The 14,653-nt window shown below is 41.7% G+C and overlaps 1 protein-coding gene across 4 annotated transcripts; it reads left to right on the plus strand.

Annotated features, from left to right (window-relative positions):
- The first annotated feature begins 2,175 nt into the window (after nucleotides 1-2,175).
- On the plus strand, nucleotides 2,176-9,673 carry LOC147631742 (protein STRUBBELIG-RECEPTOR FAMILY 8-like). 4 transcript variants are annotated; one of them, XM_086808288.1, is made up of 17 exons: nucleotides 2,176-2,319; nucleotides 3,754-3,896; nucleotides 4,387-4,516; nucleotides 4,667-4,738; nucleotides 5,686-5,751; nucleotides 5,854-5,925; nucleotides 6,124-6,195; nucleotides 6,304-6,375; nucleotides 6,473-6,538; nucleotides 6,687-6,752; nucleotides 6,841-7,118; nucleotides 7,231-7,484; nucleotides 7,606-7,874; nucleotides 7,971-8,109; nucleotides 8,353-8,492; nucleotides 8,595-8,751; nucleotides 9,026-9,673. In XM_086808288.1, the coding sequence occupies exons 2-17, from the start codon at nucleotides 3,818-3,820 to the stop codon at nucleotides 9,173-9,175; spliced, it is 2,082 nt and encodes a 693-aa protein (XP_086664414.1). In that variant the 5' UTR covers nucleotides 2,176-2,319; nucleotides 3,754-3,817; the 3' UTR covers nucleotides 9,176-9,673. The 4 variants fall into 4 exon arrangements, with proteins under 4 accessions (XP_086664414.1, XP_086664413.1, XP_086664411.1 ...); XM_086808287.1 differs by lacking the exon at nucleotides 2,176-2,319 and adding an exon at nucleotides 2,755-3,025; XM_086808286.1 differs by lacking the exon at nucleotides 2,176-2,319 and adding an exon at nucleotides 3,354-3,654.
- Nucleotides 9,674-14,653: the final 4,980 nt, after the last annotated feature.

Consider the following 14,653-nt stretch of genomic DNA (forward strand, 5'->3'; position numbering starts at 1 on the left):
GGGAACCTTAAGGGGGCTAGGGGGGTCACTTATACTTATGTAAAATAGCACCTTAGTGTAGCACGAATGTGTTTTTTTTAATTCAGGAACTTACATAGTGTTGCATGCCAGCGCAAGAGAGTATTAATACTTATTCAATGTAAATAATTTATGTAAACTAATAGAGGGAGGGTTTAAATTCAAAAGCCAGACATGCATAATTACAAAAAGGGGGGTAAATAATTGTGTAATTGAATTTAAAAAATGGGTATTTTAAATACATGCTTGCTCACATGTGTTATACGGGTATTTTGCGAAGTGACTCCCCAAGTGAGGAACATACTAGTCTTGAGAAGAGACGCCCTATGCAGTTGATGATGTAATTGTAATGGTGATGATGGCATGCACATGACTCTATTTCTTATCATGAAGGTCCTCCATGTTCTCCCATCCTTTGAATGTCTAAAACCTAGAGCTCTATCTTTGTGGTTGTTTAAACAAACACCAGTGGCCTTGCAACTAGTGGCCGGATGCATTAAAAGATTCCTCGGATGCACTAATTTTAAGGCCACTGGTGGACTGAAATGCATGCATTTCAACTCTACATGAACAACTCATTTCTATACCTGATGAGAGTGTGTTTCTTTTTTCTTTTGTACTTGTTGTGAGTGGAGTGCACTGGACATGTTACTTGCTCCCTTCCAACTAGACATAGTGCTCACATTCCTTATAGCAACGCCATCAATTATAGTATCTCGCACATGGGTGAGCATGGCCATCGTCTCTGTAATTTTCCCCCATCTACCCCCCCTCCTCTCCCTCTCTCTCTCTCTCTCTCTCTCTCTCTCTCTCTCTCCCCCCCCCCCATCAGTTGTACCTTGTTTTGGTCTCATGGGGGCCATTTCGGCCTTTAGGAGACGTTAATATATCTTTCTTTCTCTCTCTCTCTCTCTCTCTCTCTCTCTCTCTCTCTCTCTCTCTCTCATGCAGCAGCATGCTTCAATGCCTCCACTTTGGCAAAGTTCTCCTCAACTAGCTTAGAAAAATACCATTCAACCGCATGCAAGACGTATAAAAATACCATTCAACGGCATGCAAGACGTACAAAATGACATTCAAAAGATGACATCAATGAGATGGCTACATACAAGCGGCAAAGAGCAAGAAAAAAAACAACAAAAAACACCCTTCAACCGCATGTAACAAAGACGTTGCAAAACAACCTACAAGAGACTATGCTATAGAGATTGGCAAACAGGCAGCCACATGAGAAAGACAAATCATAGTATGAATGTGAATTTTAAAAAACTTACCAAGTCTTGCTTTTGAAAATCCAAAATTACAAAGCAATCTCCACCATTGGATCCCATGATACTTGATCAAATATCCATCGATTGGGCCAAGGCTCATGAGTCACAATGTCCTTGAGGTAGGACAATGTTCCTTGAGGCAGGACAATGTTCTTGAGGAAGGACAAAAGGTTGACTAGGCAACACGTGTTATGCGTTCGGGAAAGTTACTTTAAGGAAGCATACACCTTATGAATCCAAATAGCCATACTTTTACGAAAAAATGGTACACTATTATTGCACCTCTCAATTCCTTACAAGAGGCCCTCAAGTGGCCATTTCGGATTTTCAGTAGCCAAAGGATAAGCTGAGGCCACACTTTCTCTAACATTGGAATTTGGGATGGTACTGGTATTGTGATGAAATTACTAAAGTGGTAATGGCTAATAGGTATAGTGATTTACATGCTACACATAGTGTATCTACTAGAAGTATATGTGATGAAATTATTGAAATATGTAATGGTGATAGTCTAAAAGGAAGTCAGGTAGTTAGTGGCATGCCACACAGTGTGTATCTACTATTAGTATATGTGATGAAATTATTGAAATATGTAATGGTGATAGACCAAAAAAAGGAAGTTAGGTAGTTATTTACATGCTACACATAGCAGATATACTAGCAGTAGATGTGATGAAATTATTGAAATATGTAATAGGAAGAGTCTACACTACAGACAATGGGTTGAGTAATGGGGAGCACACTGATCTCGAGAAGAGGAGTCCTGTAACCTGTGCAGTTGATGAGGTGATGGTGATGGTGATGGTGATGATGGCATGGGTGGGAGTCATGGGAGTTTATTTATTTTTTCCCTGTCATCAAGACCCTCCATGTTGTCCCCTTTGCGTGTTTTGAAACTTGGGCTCTCTCTTTCTCTGACTAATGGAGCCTATGGAGGGCGTGTTTTTTTCTTCCTTTTTTAGTACTTGTGAGTGCAGTGAGCCACGTTGCTTGCTTCCTGGCTGCCCTCATCTCAGTCTCTCTGTCAGAGGTTTGTCCTCCATCGACCTTAATCCTTGCCCAATAAATAAAATCAAATATATTCTCCAAAACGAGATCTCCTCTCCTGTAAGCTTGCTCTGCATCTCCTTCCCTGCTCTGCCATGCAATGCATAAATTAAAAACCCCACCATAGCCAACAGAAGCTTCAACCCATCGAAATATGGGTCTCTTATGATGAACCCTTGCTCTTGAAAACCTTTCCAAATTGGGTTTTTTTTTTCTCCCCTCGTTTTGGGTGAAGGAGTGTTTTCCTTGAAAATGAGGGCCGTTCTGCTTTCTCTTTCTCTACAGCTGTTTGTTGCCCATTGCAAGTGCAGGATAGTCAAAGAAGAAAAGCTTTCTCCAACCAAGCATCAGTCACTTTGAGTATGACTTGCACCAGCCATCTCTATTGACTGCAAACATTCTGATTACGCTCTCCACTTAATCCCCCTGCACACACATTATCAGTACTATCTTAGCTTAATCCCCTTCACTTGGCCTCCATTTTATGAATGTAGCTAGATTTCTTTATCAACAAAGCTCTAGCTATGAGAAAGTAGCAAAGGTTACCGTGCTTGCTTCCTACCATACTTATGATTTCTCTTAATTACAGTATCCTTATAATTATTGCCGGCATAGCTGTGTAGCTCATTAGTTATCTTTATCTTGCTGTCAAGATTCCTTCCAAACATGGGAAGAATCAGAAGCTGAAGGTCCTCATCTTGGCTGTTTGAGATCCTTAGTTTCTAATCAAGTGTTCTGTCAAAGAAATTGGGGTCCTCAAATCTGATTTCTCAGCACATGAAATTGCCCTCACGATTTGAAAAAGCAGAGCTCAAGCCCACTTTAATAACTCCTTTCTTTTCTTTATGTTGGGCTTTTTTTTTAAAATGTTCAAAACTCGCCCTTTACACAGAGTAAAGCTTCAACTGTACATTCATAGACTGCCTTCCAGACTTCTTCTTTTTTCTGCCGTTGGTGAAAGCATTTGCTACAGTTTCTCAAATAAAGGAGTCAATAAATAAATTGAGATAGATCCTCCAACTGTGCAGCCTTGCATGCATTTTGCTTCAACCTTTGCAGAGAGCCCACTTCCACTTAATTATTTTTCATGTCTTGAGTAACATGCTTATCGATTTAATTATGTGTAATCAATCTCTAGCATTGTATCCATTTGCACAGAAAAGCCCACATCCATAACTTGTTGTTATTATCCCTACCATAATACCATCATAAGATGTCTTTCTACGGCCATCTCATTTAATTCTTCTGTGTGAACTGTGACCTACCTTGGCACTTGAATGAAGAATTGAAACGGTTATATTTGGTTTTATTTCATCTGGTACCTTAGACTATTGTTGCATACAGCTTGCATTTTAATTTATTTCTCTGATTGAGCATTCCCTTTAAATCCTTCTCTCTCTCTCAAATCTTTGTTCAGGTTTTTTGAGCACATCACAACATTTACAAGGAGTAGTGGCGGGCTCTTGATGGTTTTCTAAAACATGGGGAGATTCTCAGCTTTAATGGTGATTTGCCCCTTGTTTATTGCACTGGCCAGCTCCATTACCAACAACGAAGAAGGTAAAGATACCCAAATTTCTCTTACTTTCTTGATTTTCTTTTGTGGGTCTAGTAATTTCCTCTTAATTTCATTTTATTTTTCTTTTGCAGGTCTCTGTGTTTCATGGTCCTTTTTTTGTGGGTCTCTTTATTTCATGGTTTTTCTTTTGTGGGTAGCTTAATTCCTCTTGATTTCTGGAATTTCTGTCGTGCCTCTCTAAATTTCCAGTTTTGGTACTGTGGGTCTCTTAATTTTCGCGATTTTCGTTTTGTGGGTCTCTATATTTCCCGGCCCTTAATTTTGTGTTTTTCTTTTGTGGGTCTACTTAATTTCATGGTTTTTAAAATGGGTTTTTGTTTTTCCAGAAAGGATATTTCTATTAAGTAGAATCATAGGATTTTACCTGCATTTCTCTTCTGAGATCTGTAATTTTACAAATTGTGAAGTGATAAGAGACTACATACTCATTCAATTTTCTAATTTTTGTTTTTCCCTTTCTTTTTTGGCCAGTCTTTGCGTTGAACGTGTTATTTTCTGCTTTGGGCTCCCCTTCTCTACCTGGATGGACCGCAGCTGGGGGCGACCCTTGCTCTGACAATTGGAAAGGGGTCATCTGTGTTGGGGCCAACATCACTGAACTGTATTTATCCGCGCCAATGCAAATTTTAGTTCAGATTTGATTACTCTAATCATGTGTTTTTCAGCTAAACTGCTTTTGGTTAGAGTGGTTAAGGAAGATTCAGGATTGTTTTATTTTTCTTACCCAGATTTGAATTATGTCTTGCTACAGGAACCTCTCTGGCTTGAATTTGATGGGAGGGCTGGGTTATGCCCTGGACAAGCTTACAGCTTTGATTATATTGTAAGCTCTTATATCCTTGCCATTTTCTTCTTCTTGCACGTGTGCTTAGTGTCTAGACACGTGCCGGGTATTCAAGTGCATGTGAAGAGTATCTTCCACAAATGTTGATGTGCACGGCCTGTGTGTGGGGTAAGCAGTTGTGCACACATGCATGAGTGTCTGTCTATACTCATCTAGGTTTTGGAACGTGTGTGTCTGTGTGTGCCACATGCGCTAGTGTGACAGACTCATGCGTGAGTGCATATGCATGGGTACATTAAGTGTGCCTGTGCGATGCAACAGCAAATGTCCATGTTCATCGAGTTGCATGCATGAGTGCACACAGATCAGGTAAACGGTATATGTGTGCATTGGCATGTGAGTGCATAGGAATGCTGGTGTTTAAGTATGTGAGGTGTTGGCGTGTGCAAGTGACCACAGGCTACATGCAGGTGTGCACGTGTGTATGTGTGAAACTCATGCAGGGATGTGTAAGTGTGCATGCAGGACGCACAGGTCCTTATGCATGGGACCGGATGTGTGAATGCACGGACCAAGCATGTGTGCACAAAGAGCTGTTCCAGTGCATGGATATTTTAGTGTGGGAGTGTGCACAGAGTGTGTGTGCAAGTGTCCAAGGGAGTGTACAGGTGTGCAAATGCATGGGTACAGGCGTGTGTGTGGGTCATGGGTGTGAACTCCTGCCTGTTCAAGTGGGTTTGTGCACATGTTCACAGGGTTGTGTATGTGTGAGCATGTGTGTGGGGATGCATTCCCATGCATGGTTTTGCTCTTTAATTGTGCGCATGGACACAAAATGGCTTTGCAGGAGGCTTGTCAGGTATGAAAGGGGAGGAGGGTATGGTATGTCCATGTAGAAGTAGGAGCATGGATGTATGCAAGAATGTGTGTGCATGTGTGTGTACAGAAGATGGGTTGGCTCAAAATTTGAGTATCTTGAATTACAGGGATCTCAGCAATAACCAGTTAGCAGGTGAAATACCCTTTCAGCTACCACCAAATGTCCAGCAATTGTGAGTGAATAAAAGACTTGCACATGAGCCAAACAACAAGCAGTATTTGTTAACATCCATGATCCAACAAATAATCTTTTATGTTTTCTGTTGTTGTTATAGGCTTCTTTCCAACAATCAGCTCATTGGTGGTCTCCCATATTCTGTAACCTACATGAGTAGGTTAGCATTTTTGTAAGTCTCTCTCTCTCTCTCTCTCTCTCTCTCTCACACACACACACACACACACACACACACACCCCACTAGATAGATATATATATATATAGGAAGAAAAAGAGAGGGAGAGGGGTAAGAGAGAGAGAGCTCTATATTTAGTGTCACCCAATGTTTTTTGAACTAGAGATGCTTATATGGCTTACACTGATATGCAGAAACGTTAGCAACAATCATCTATATGAAAGCATTCCCGACATCTTCCATAACTTAAACACTCTAACCCACATGTAAGGCATACGCTGTTGCTTTCTGAACATGTGTGATGTCACATGCGTTGATGTGATCTGAGATAATAGTGTTCCCTAAATCTTTTTACCCTTCATCTTTCTGTTCAGGGACTTGTCCAATAACAACCTGACGGGCACCCTTCCATCATCATTTAGTGATCTAAGAAGTCTCAATACCCTGTAAGCACTCATCATCCCCTTTTTTATTAAGTATATTCTTGCTGTTGAATGTGTACATTTCAAAAAATCGGATCTCATTCTCGAACAACACATACAGACACTTACAGAACAATCATCTGGGTGGTACCATAGACGTGCTTGCTGGCTTGCCACTCAAGGACTTGTAAGGTCCCTTGATAACTCGTGTGAGTTCCTTGAAAATTTCAAATATATATCTGCAATGTGCATCTTTTTTAAGGTTTTCTGGTGACCTTGAACTGCACACGGGCTGTATGGGAGTCCCTTTTAAAGCTTGGACTTGGCACTTTCAGAGATGTTTCAAACAATAATTTCACAGGCGTGATCCCTGCAGCATTGGCTTCAATACCTTCTTTTGGGTAAGCCTTTTAAACATGGGAAGGCAGACCCTGCTGCAAGAGCTATGGCTTATTCAACTCTTGCATGGAATTTGTTTATAATATGCAGGTATTTGGGAAACCATTTCAATCTATCAGCGGGGACCCTTCCTATTGTGTTTTCGCCTCCACCATCACCTGCTCATGTCTCCATGCCAAGCACTTCATCTCAAGGGTTAACAGCCCTGGATGCAAATGGATCTAAACGGTACTTAACAGGAGGGCATATTGCAGGCATTGTTGTTGCATCTGCATTGACTGTCATCTTAGCCATTTTGGTGCTTTTATTCTTCAAATGGAAAACCAAAGAGCATGCTGTAGAAAACAAGCATGAACGGTCCGCTCAAGGTATGCATACTTTATAATATGTATACGCATACATACCCATAAATGATGTGCTGCTATTATCCAAGACTTGAAGAATGTCCACCGTAATGTGAAAGCCATTTTCAAATTGCAGTGGATGTGAAAGGGAAACAAGATGCGACTACAAAACTGGAGCCTGTACCTGATGTGGCCACTATGAGATGCTTGATGCCAAAAGAGAAGATTGTAGATGGAGACTTTCAAAATAAGAACATGAAAAGCTCAATAGCTGCCACGGCTTATACAATTGGGGAGCTACAGACTGCCACAAATAGCTTCAATCAAGAAAACCTTGTCGGTGAAGGCTCTTCGGGAAGGGTTTACAAGGCAAAGCTTGCTAATGGAAAGGTCAGAGTGTCATTTATAGTCCTTCGGAGCAGCTAGATTGTGTCTCTAAAGACCCTTAGTTCCTCCTTTATCTTGCAATGAGAAGCATGATTTGGTCTCATTTGCCTATGGTTGGTTGCAGATTCTGGCTGTTAAAAAGCTGGACTCATCCATCTCGATGGTGCATGAGAAAGATTTCTTTGAGGTTCTTGCTGGAATTTCTCGGCTGCGGCATGCAAACATAACAGAGCTTGTTGGACACTGCATCGATCATGGGCACCGCATTCTAGTGTATGAGTATGTCAGCAATGGGACTCTTCATGAAGCTTTACATTTTGGAGAGGAGAAAAGCAGGAGGCTGTCGTGGAATCTTCGGATCAAGATTGCGTTAGGTGCAGCACGGGCATTGGAGTAAGATGTGGATGTTTTACCATCAGCCCTAGTGTTCCTTAATAATTAAGGCTTTTTAAACGCTATGCAAGCCTCCCATGTTTAAAATTTGATCAGGTACCTCCATGAAATATGTCAGCCGATGGTTGTACACCGCAACTTCAAATCATCAAACATTCTGCTTGATGAAGACTTCAATCCTCATTTGTCAGACTGTGGTCTTCTACCACTTACATCTTTTGGCTCACAGTGTCAGGTGCGGGGTTTGGAGAATGTCTTTTGTGTACTATAGGGAATCATTATAGAACAACATGTCAATACATTTACATACATACATACACATTGTGTGCATCTGGGTACCTGCCATGGGATCCCTCACATCCCTTATGAGAAAGAAGTACCTGCCATGGGATCCCTCACATCCCTGATGAGAGAGAAGTTTTCGCTTGACATACTGAAAGTTGGTTCCTTTGAATGACATATTACTTGAGCCTTGCAGTTTTCGTCCCAGCATATGGGCTCATTCGGTTATAGTGCCCCGGAGTTCGCTATGTCTGGAATGTATTCGGCAAAGAGTGATGTTTACAGTTTTGGTGTAATGATGTTGGAGCTCTTAACAGGCCGGAAACCTCTAGACAGGTATTTTTAGGAGAAAAAAAAGCAGTTGTACCTGCATATGATGATAGGTTTCTTTCTATGTGAGATAATTTTAGTGGTTTGCTTTTGTTGCTTTTCTTGCAGTTCAAGGTCCCGGGCAGAGCAGTCACTTGTGCGTTGGGCAGCTCCCCAACTTAATGATATCGACGCCCTCTCTAAGATGGTGGACCCTGCTTTGAAGGGCATATATCCTGCAAAATCGTTATCTCGGTTTGCAGATGTGATTGCCCTCTGTGTGCAGGTACATGGGGCACACACACATACACACATGCATGCATGTACATTTATGTGCATGTGTGTGCGTTCGTGTGCTGCGCGCACACGCACACGCACACACATACACACACACATACATCAAACTCATACACACATACACATGCACTTGTTCAAGTTAATACATATTTTGCAAGCATTCTCTCATGTCAACTACTCTCATAAGTTCATTTATAACTGCCTTTCAAAGGCAACACATCTTGATGTTCATTGTCTGGGATTGTCGTTGAGTGCATGTGCAGCCTGAACCCGAATTTCGTCCTCCCATGTCGGAAGTTGTGCAATCTCTTGTCCGGCTACTCCAGCGAGCAAGTGTACACAAGCGGCGATCAGGTGATGATTTGGGATATTCTCAAAGGATTCTTGAGAGGCAAGAACTGGGGGAAGCATGATAGTGGGCAGGCAGGCACTAACAATCGAAAGGCATTTTTGTCATCTTCCGTCGATGGCATGACTACACAAGCTGTCAAACACACAGTAATCCCCGTGCAGCAATGCCTTCATACATTAACAGAAAAACCAAATGTAACTAGCGAAGGCTCTTTGGCATGGAAAGGTTATCTTTACTTAAGGTTGAGCTCAACTTTCATCTTATTACAAATACATTTTGACAGGTTCATCTCTTTTTACTCAGAAGAATTCAGGAGGGTTATAAATAAGGGGTGTTGAGGTGCCCATCACAAATACATTGTGATGGGTTCATCTCTCTTTTACTCGGAAGGAATTTAGAAGGGTTACAAATAAGGTGTGTTGAGGTGCCCTATGTATAAGGAGCCCAGCTAATCATTGTATACACAACTTTACAAGGGAAAAACACTGATCTTGTTTCCAGCTTGCCCACATAATCTAATGAGACACCAGATAAAAGAAAGTGGGCCCTATTTTAGAAATTAATGGCTCCCTCTCTGGTTTTGCTAGGACTTGATGTTTCTCGTTGCATTTTAGAGGGTCGAAGTCCTTTTAGCCAAATATATGCTTCTCTATGGAACATTGTTAGGAAATGATCAAAAACCATCCATTAGTTGGGATGCTATGTGAGTCTTAGTGACATTTGTTGGGCACGTGACGTGAGTGCTTTTGGTCTAGCCTCCCTCTAGCCTAAGGTAAAAGTAAGATGGCAATAATCAAAGGAGTAGATTTACCTATTCTAGATTCTAGAAGGTAGGTGGCTAAGCATATGACCTATGAAATGAGGCATGGTGTTAGAAATCCTAATATAGGATTGATCATGGTGTTGTGCAACATAGATTAAGCATAAACTATGGTGGGTTATACCATATAAGAACTCTATGACTAGAGAGAGAGAGAGTAGCATACACAACAATACTCTATTGCATATATTTTCACCATACAAAGAAAGGCTTCTAATATAGATAGCCATTGACCCAATCTCCTTTACACATCATACCATGTGGCGATCTCTATTCCACATCTTATTGTATGACTCTCATAAATCACATCCCAAATAATATCTCATCTCACCCATAAGGTGTGTTCCCATGGCAAACATCAAAACTCATTGCAATTTTGCATTACACATTTCAACATCCTCAATGTAAAATTGGGTGTTCACAATCTCTCCAACTATTTTTGACCAACTCATCTCTCACCCATAACAATTTGGCATTGCCAATCTCAACACTCTCCTTCGATGCAAATTGGAGTGTTCTCATATGCGACTAGCCAACACTAGATCGCCTGTGCATGTGTAACCATGTCATGTGTGTGTGTACTGAGTCTATTTGAGCATAAGCTTGGGTGGAGCCATCCTTGTTTTTGGACAAGTATGTCTAGGATGACAGACTAAATTCACATGTACACCTCATCTTGTGTACACTAACGTATCACACCAAAAAATCCATTTTAAGATCTATGATTTCGGGCAGGGTACCCATGTGATAAGCCACATCCATCTCGAAATCCATCATGACATACACACACGTGTACATCTACTCGTTTTGAGATTCTCGGTGAGCTTGGGTATGGTTATCCTCATTTCATTAAGTGAGAAATTATACAAACCATTTTGGGTGAAGCTAAGCAGGGACCCGTGTGTGAACAATGCATGGTAGGGGACCTTTACATGAGAGTGGGGCTTATTAAAGTCATATTACACCGGCTTTAATGAAGATATCCTGCACACTATGAACCACACAATTTAAAAAAACATTATCTTCACGTTTTTGGGCAGCGGGAGACCATGGACCAGTCTCGTTCCCTAATCTCCTCGGACTGCAGCACCTCTAAGGGCAAGTCGCCTTAGTGGTCCGTTGTCTGCTCTGTTCGTCTACATGGTCGCCAACTATCGTGCATCAGTTTCAGTTTTGTGTCATGGTAGTTCAGTCCGCCACACCAACCCTTGTCGCCTTGTCTTGGCGTCAGTTAGCCACCATAGGCGGCTAGGTGAAGCCGTCTCAATAGGGTGCCTGAGCTTCCATGGCAGCTTTGTTGTAGCCAACTCTACAACCTCTCTTCATGCTATACAACTCTTTCTTAAAGAAGTAATAGCTCTTACTCCTCCTTAATAATTGTAACATTTTTCCTAACTGCCAAACCAAACAACTTTGCGTTGAAGTTTGTCTTTGACTGTTGCAGAGCGAGATATGTTCTTTCTCGATTTTTTTTAAAGTTGCTAGTAGATCAATCTCTATCCTGTGATTAAGGAACTCCTCCCCATAGCAATTGAACTCTTCGATGCCAGTCTATCTCCATGTCCTATTGCTCTTTTGCAAGATCAAATTTTCCCCACAATGTTAAGACACTTGAGGTGACTTCACTGGGCTGCCTGCTAGATTGCTTCTTTCACCTTTTGCAAAACTCCTTGTTGCCTTGTAACTCCTTGAGATTTACACAACCATTAATATGGCTGTAATGAGCTCCTTAATGAACTCCATAACCTTGCATGCTCTCCTCTTTCCATGCTGAACCTTTAAGAGTGCTTCTTTCTCTTGAAACCAAAGGTGCAAAATACCGTGAAATCCTTCCACATTACTTGCTTCCCTTATTTTAGCAAGCTATACCAGCACATCCCTTCCAATGTGCTCATTCATGGGCTCCATTCTGCTTGTCCCTTGCTTGGACAAGCTTACAACTACTTATGCTCTTTGCCCAAGTGCAAAGAACCATGGGATCCTCTCATCCTATAAATCAGTAAACCTTCTTTACATTGAGCATTCTCTCATGCTCAAACTAAAAACTATGACGCAAAACTACAAAACCAACCTTATCTTGAGACACCATTGTCTATTTGGCATCTTTCTTGTTGATAATGTAGATTCTAAAGGTCTTCATACTGTTGAAATCTCCATTTTCATCTGTATAGGCAGCTTCATGATCTCTCCAATCACCAATAGCATAATCTCTCTCTAAATGTAATACTAATGGTAATGAGTGTGCTTAATTTTTTCATAACAAAAGATGCAAAATTATATAATATGCTTAATCAAATGAACTTTCATAAAAGCTACTATAGATAGATTTTCACCATAATCAAGAGCCCATCCTAGCTTTGATACCATATTAGATGTTAGAAGTCCTAATATGGGATTGATCATGGTGTTGTGCAAACTAGATTAATCAAGAGTCCATCCTAGCTTTGATACCATATTAGATGTTAGAAGTCCTAATATGGGATTGATTATGGTGTTGTGCAAACTAGATTAAGCAGAAACTATGGTGGGTTATACCACACCAAGAACTCCATGATGTTGGAATTAGGGTTGCAGGAATGCACACACAACTTCAAGAAGATGAGGAAGCTTGAGCACAACACAGTAGTGTATTATGAGTGCCAAAAATGAAAGATAACAAGCCCTAAAAGATAATGGGCGTATATACAATGCACGGGGGAAAAAACCTCCTAGTGAGGGAAAAAGTGCCCCGGCGGTCCTAAGTGTGTTCACACACATCACTACTATAATATGGTAACAAATCCCCCCTGGAGTGATGCGGTGAACAAGAGCTAGCGCTAACTCATGTATAGGGAAGTGTCTAGCTATGTGGACGAATCCACAAAAGGGAGTAAGCCCAAAGCTTTGCGAAAAGCTTCGAACTTCTCACGAGGCAGAGCCTTTGTGAAAAGGTCTGCAAGGTTATCCTGTGTTGGCACATAAGCCAAACTGATCTCTCCTGCAGAGAGTCTCTCCCTGACATAATGGTAGTGCACCTCAATGTGCTTCGTACGAGCATGGAACACTGGGTTCCGCGCAACTGCCAATGCGCTCTGACTGTCAGTGAAGATGGTGGTGGCAGATGGCTGCCCAACACCTAAATCAGCCATAAGGCGTCTGAGCCACACACACTCAACCGTAGCTGTGAAAGCTGCCCTGTACTCAGCTTCACAACTAGAAGTGGCCACAGTAGGCTGCTTCTTGCTCAACCATGATATGCATGAGCTTCCAAGCATGAAGCAAAAACCACTCGTGGACACGCGTGTGTCATAACAACCAGCCCAGTCAGAATCTGAAAAAACATGTAAATCTGGCGGCAATGATCCCCCCTTGGGATAAAACAACCCAAGATGCCGAGTACCACTCAAATAGCGAAAGATACGCTTCACTGCCTGCCAATGCTTAATGCCTGGGCTATGCATAAATCTGCTCACCTGTGAGACTGCAAACTGAATGTCTGGCCTCGTAATGCATACATAAATGAGGCAACCAACAGCTGTCTGATAGAGTGTGACATCAAAGTGATCTCCAGCATCATGAAGACTCAACTTCAAACCTGTCTCCATTGGAGTAGCAATAGGCTTGCAGTCTTCAAGGCCAAATCTCCGCAACAATGTTTCAATATACTTTGTCTGACACAAAGCAATACCTCCATCACACTGCTTAAATTGTATCCCCAAATAATGATGCAAATGCCCCAAATCTGACATCTCAAAAGAGGCATTCAAATCAGCCTTAAAATCAGCAATATGACTCTCATTTGGTCCTGTGAGCAGCATGTCATCGACATAGAGAGCAATGATTAGATGTACACCATCCACACGTTTAACATACAAAGTGCTTTCTGTTGGACTATTTTGAAACCCATGTGCAGTCAAATATGCATGTATTTTTTCATACCAAGCTCGTGGAGCTTGCTTTAAACCATATAAAGCCTTTTTTAACCTGCACACTTTGTTTTCCTGCCCTCTTTGAACAAAACCACGAGGCTGCGATACATACACCTCCTCATGCAAATCTCCATTTAAGAACGCAGTCTTTATGTCCAGCTGATGTACATTCCAACCATTATGAGCTGCTAATGCACAGATGCTACGAACAGTGGTCATACGACATGTGGGAGCAAAAGTCTCATCAAAATCAATGCCCTTCTCTTGAGCATAACCTTTTGCAACAAGCCTAGCCTTATGGCGATCCACTGTGCCATCAGGCTTACGCTTCAATTTGTATACCCACTTAGTGCCAATGGCCTTCTTGCCAGGGGGCAAGTCACATAAAGACCATGTACTATTCTTCATAATAGCATCGTATTCTGCTTGCATAGCAGCCATCCAATTTTCTGAACTTTGTGCCTCATCAAATGAAATAGGCTCACTTTCATCGCACATACTAGAAACAGCCAATGCATAACAATCTGACGCATAAGAGGCACCATGAGAGCCAGAACGAGTGCGACTAGACAAAGGGGCATCCAACTTGCTGTCACGCAAAGTCTGCACCAGCCATCTAGGCATGTTCCTAGAGCCCTCAATCTCTTGTCTTTCATCCTCAAGTGCATCATGCACATCTGCATCAGATATAGGCTGATCTGTGCCATCATTTAAAACCTGCATAGGCTGAAAAACTGCCTCATGAGGTATTGCACTTGACTGTGTACCATTGAAAAGAGGCAACAATGTATCATAGACATCACGTGAGTTG

This window comes from Cibotium barometz, chromosome 14 (genome assembly GCF_041138505.1).
Source record: "Cibotium barometz isolate CiBa-2024 chromosome 14, ASM4113850v1, whole genome shotgun sequence".
Lineage (NCBI taxonomy): Eukaryota > Viridiplantae > Streptophyta > Polypodiopsida > Cyatheales > Cibotiaceae > Cibotium > Cibotium barometz.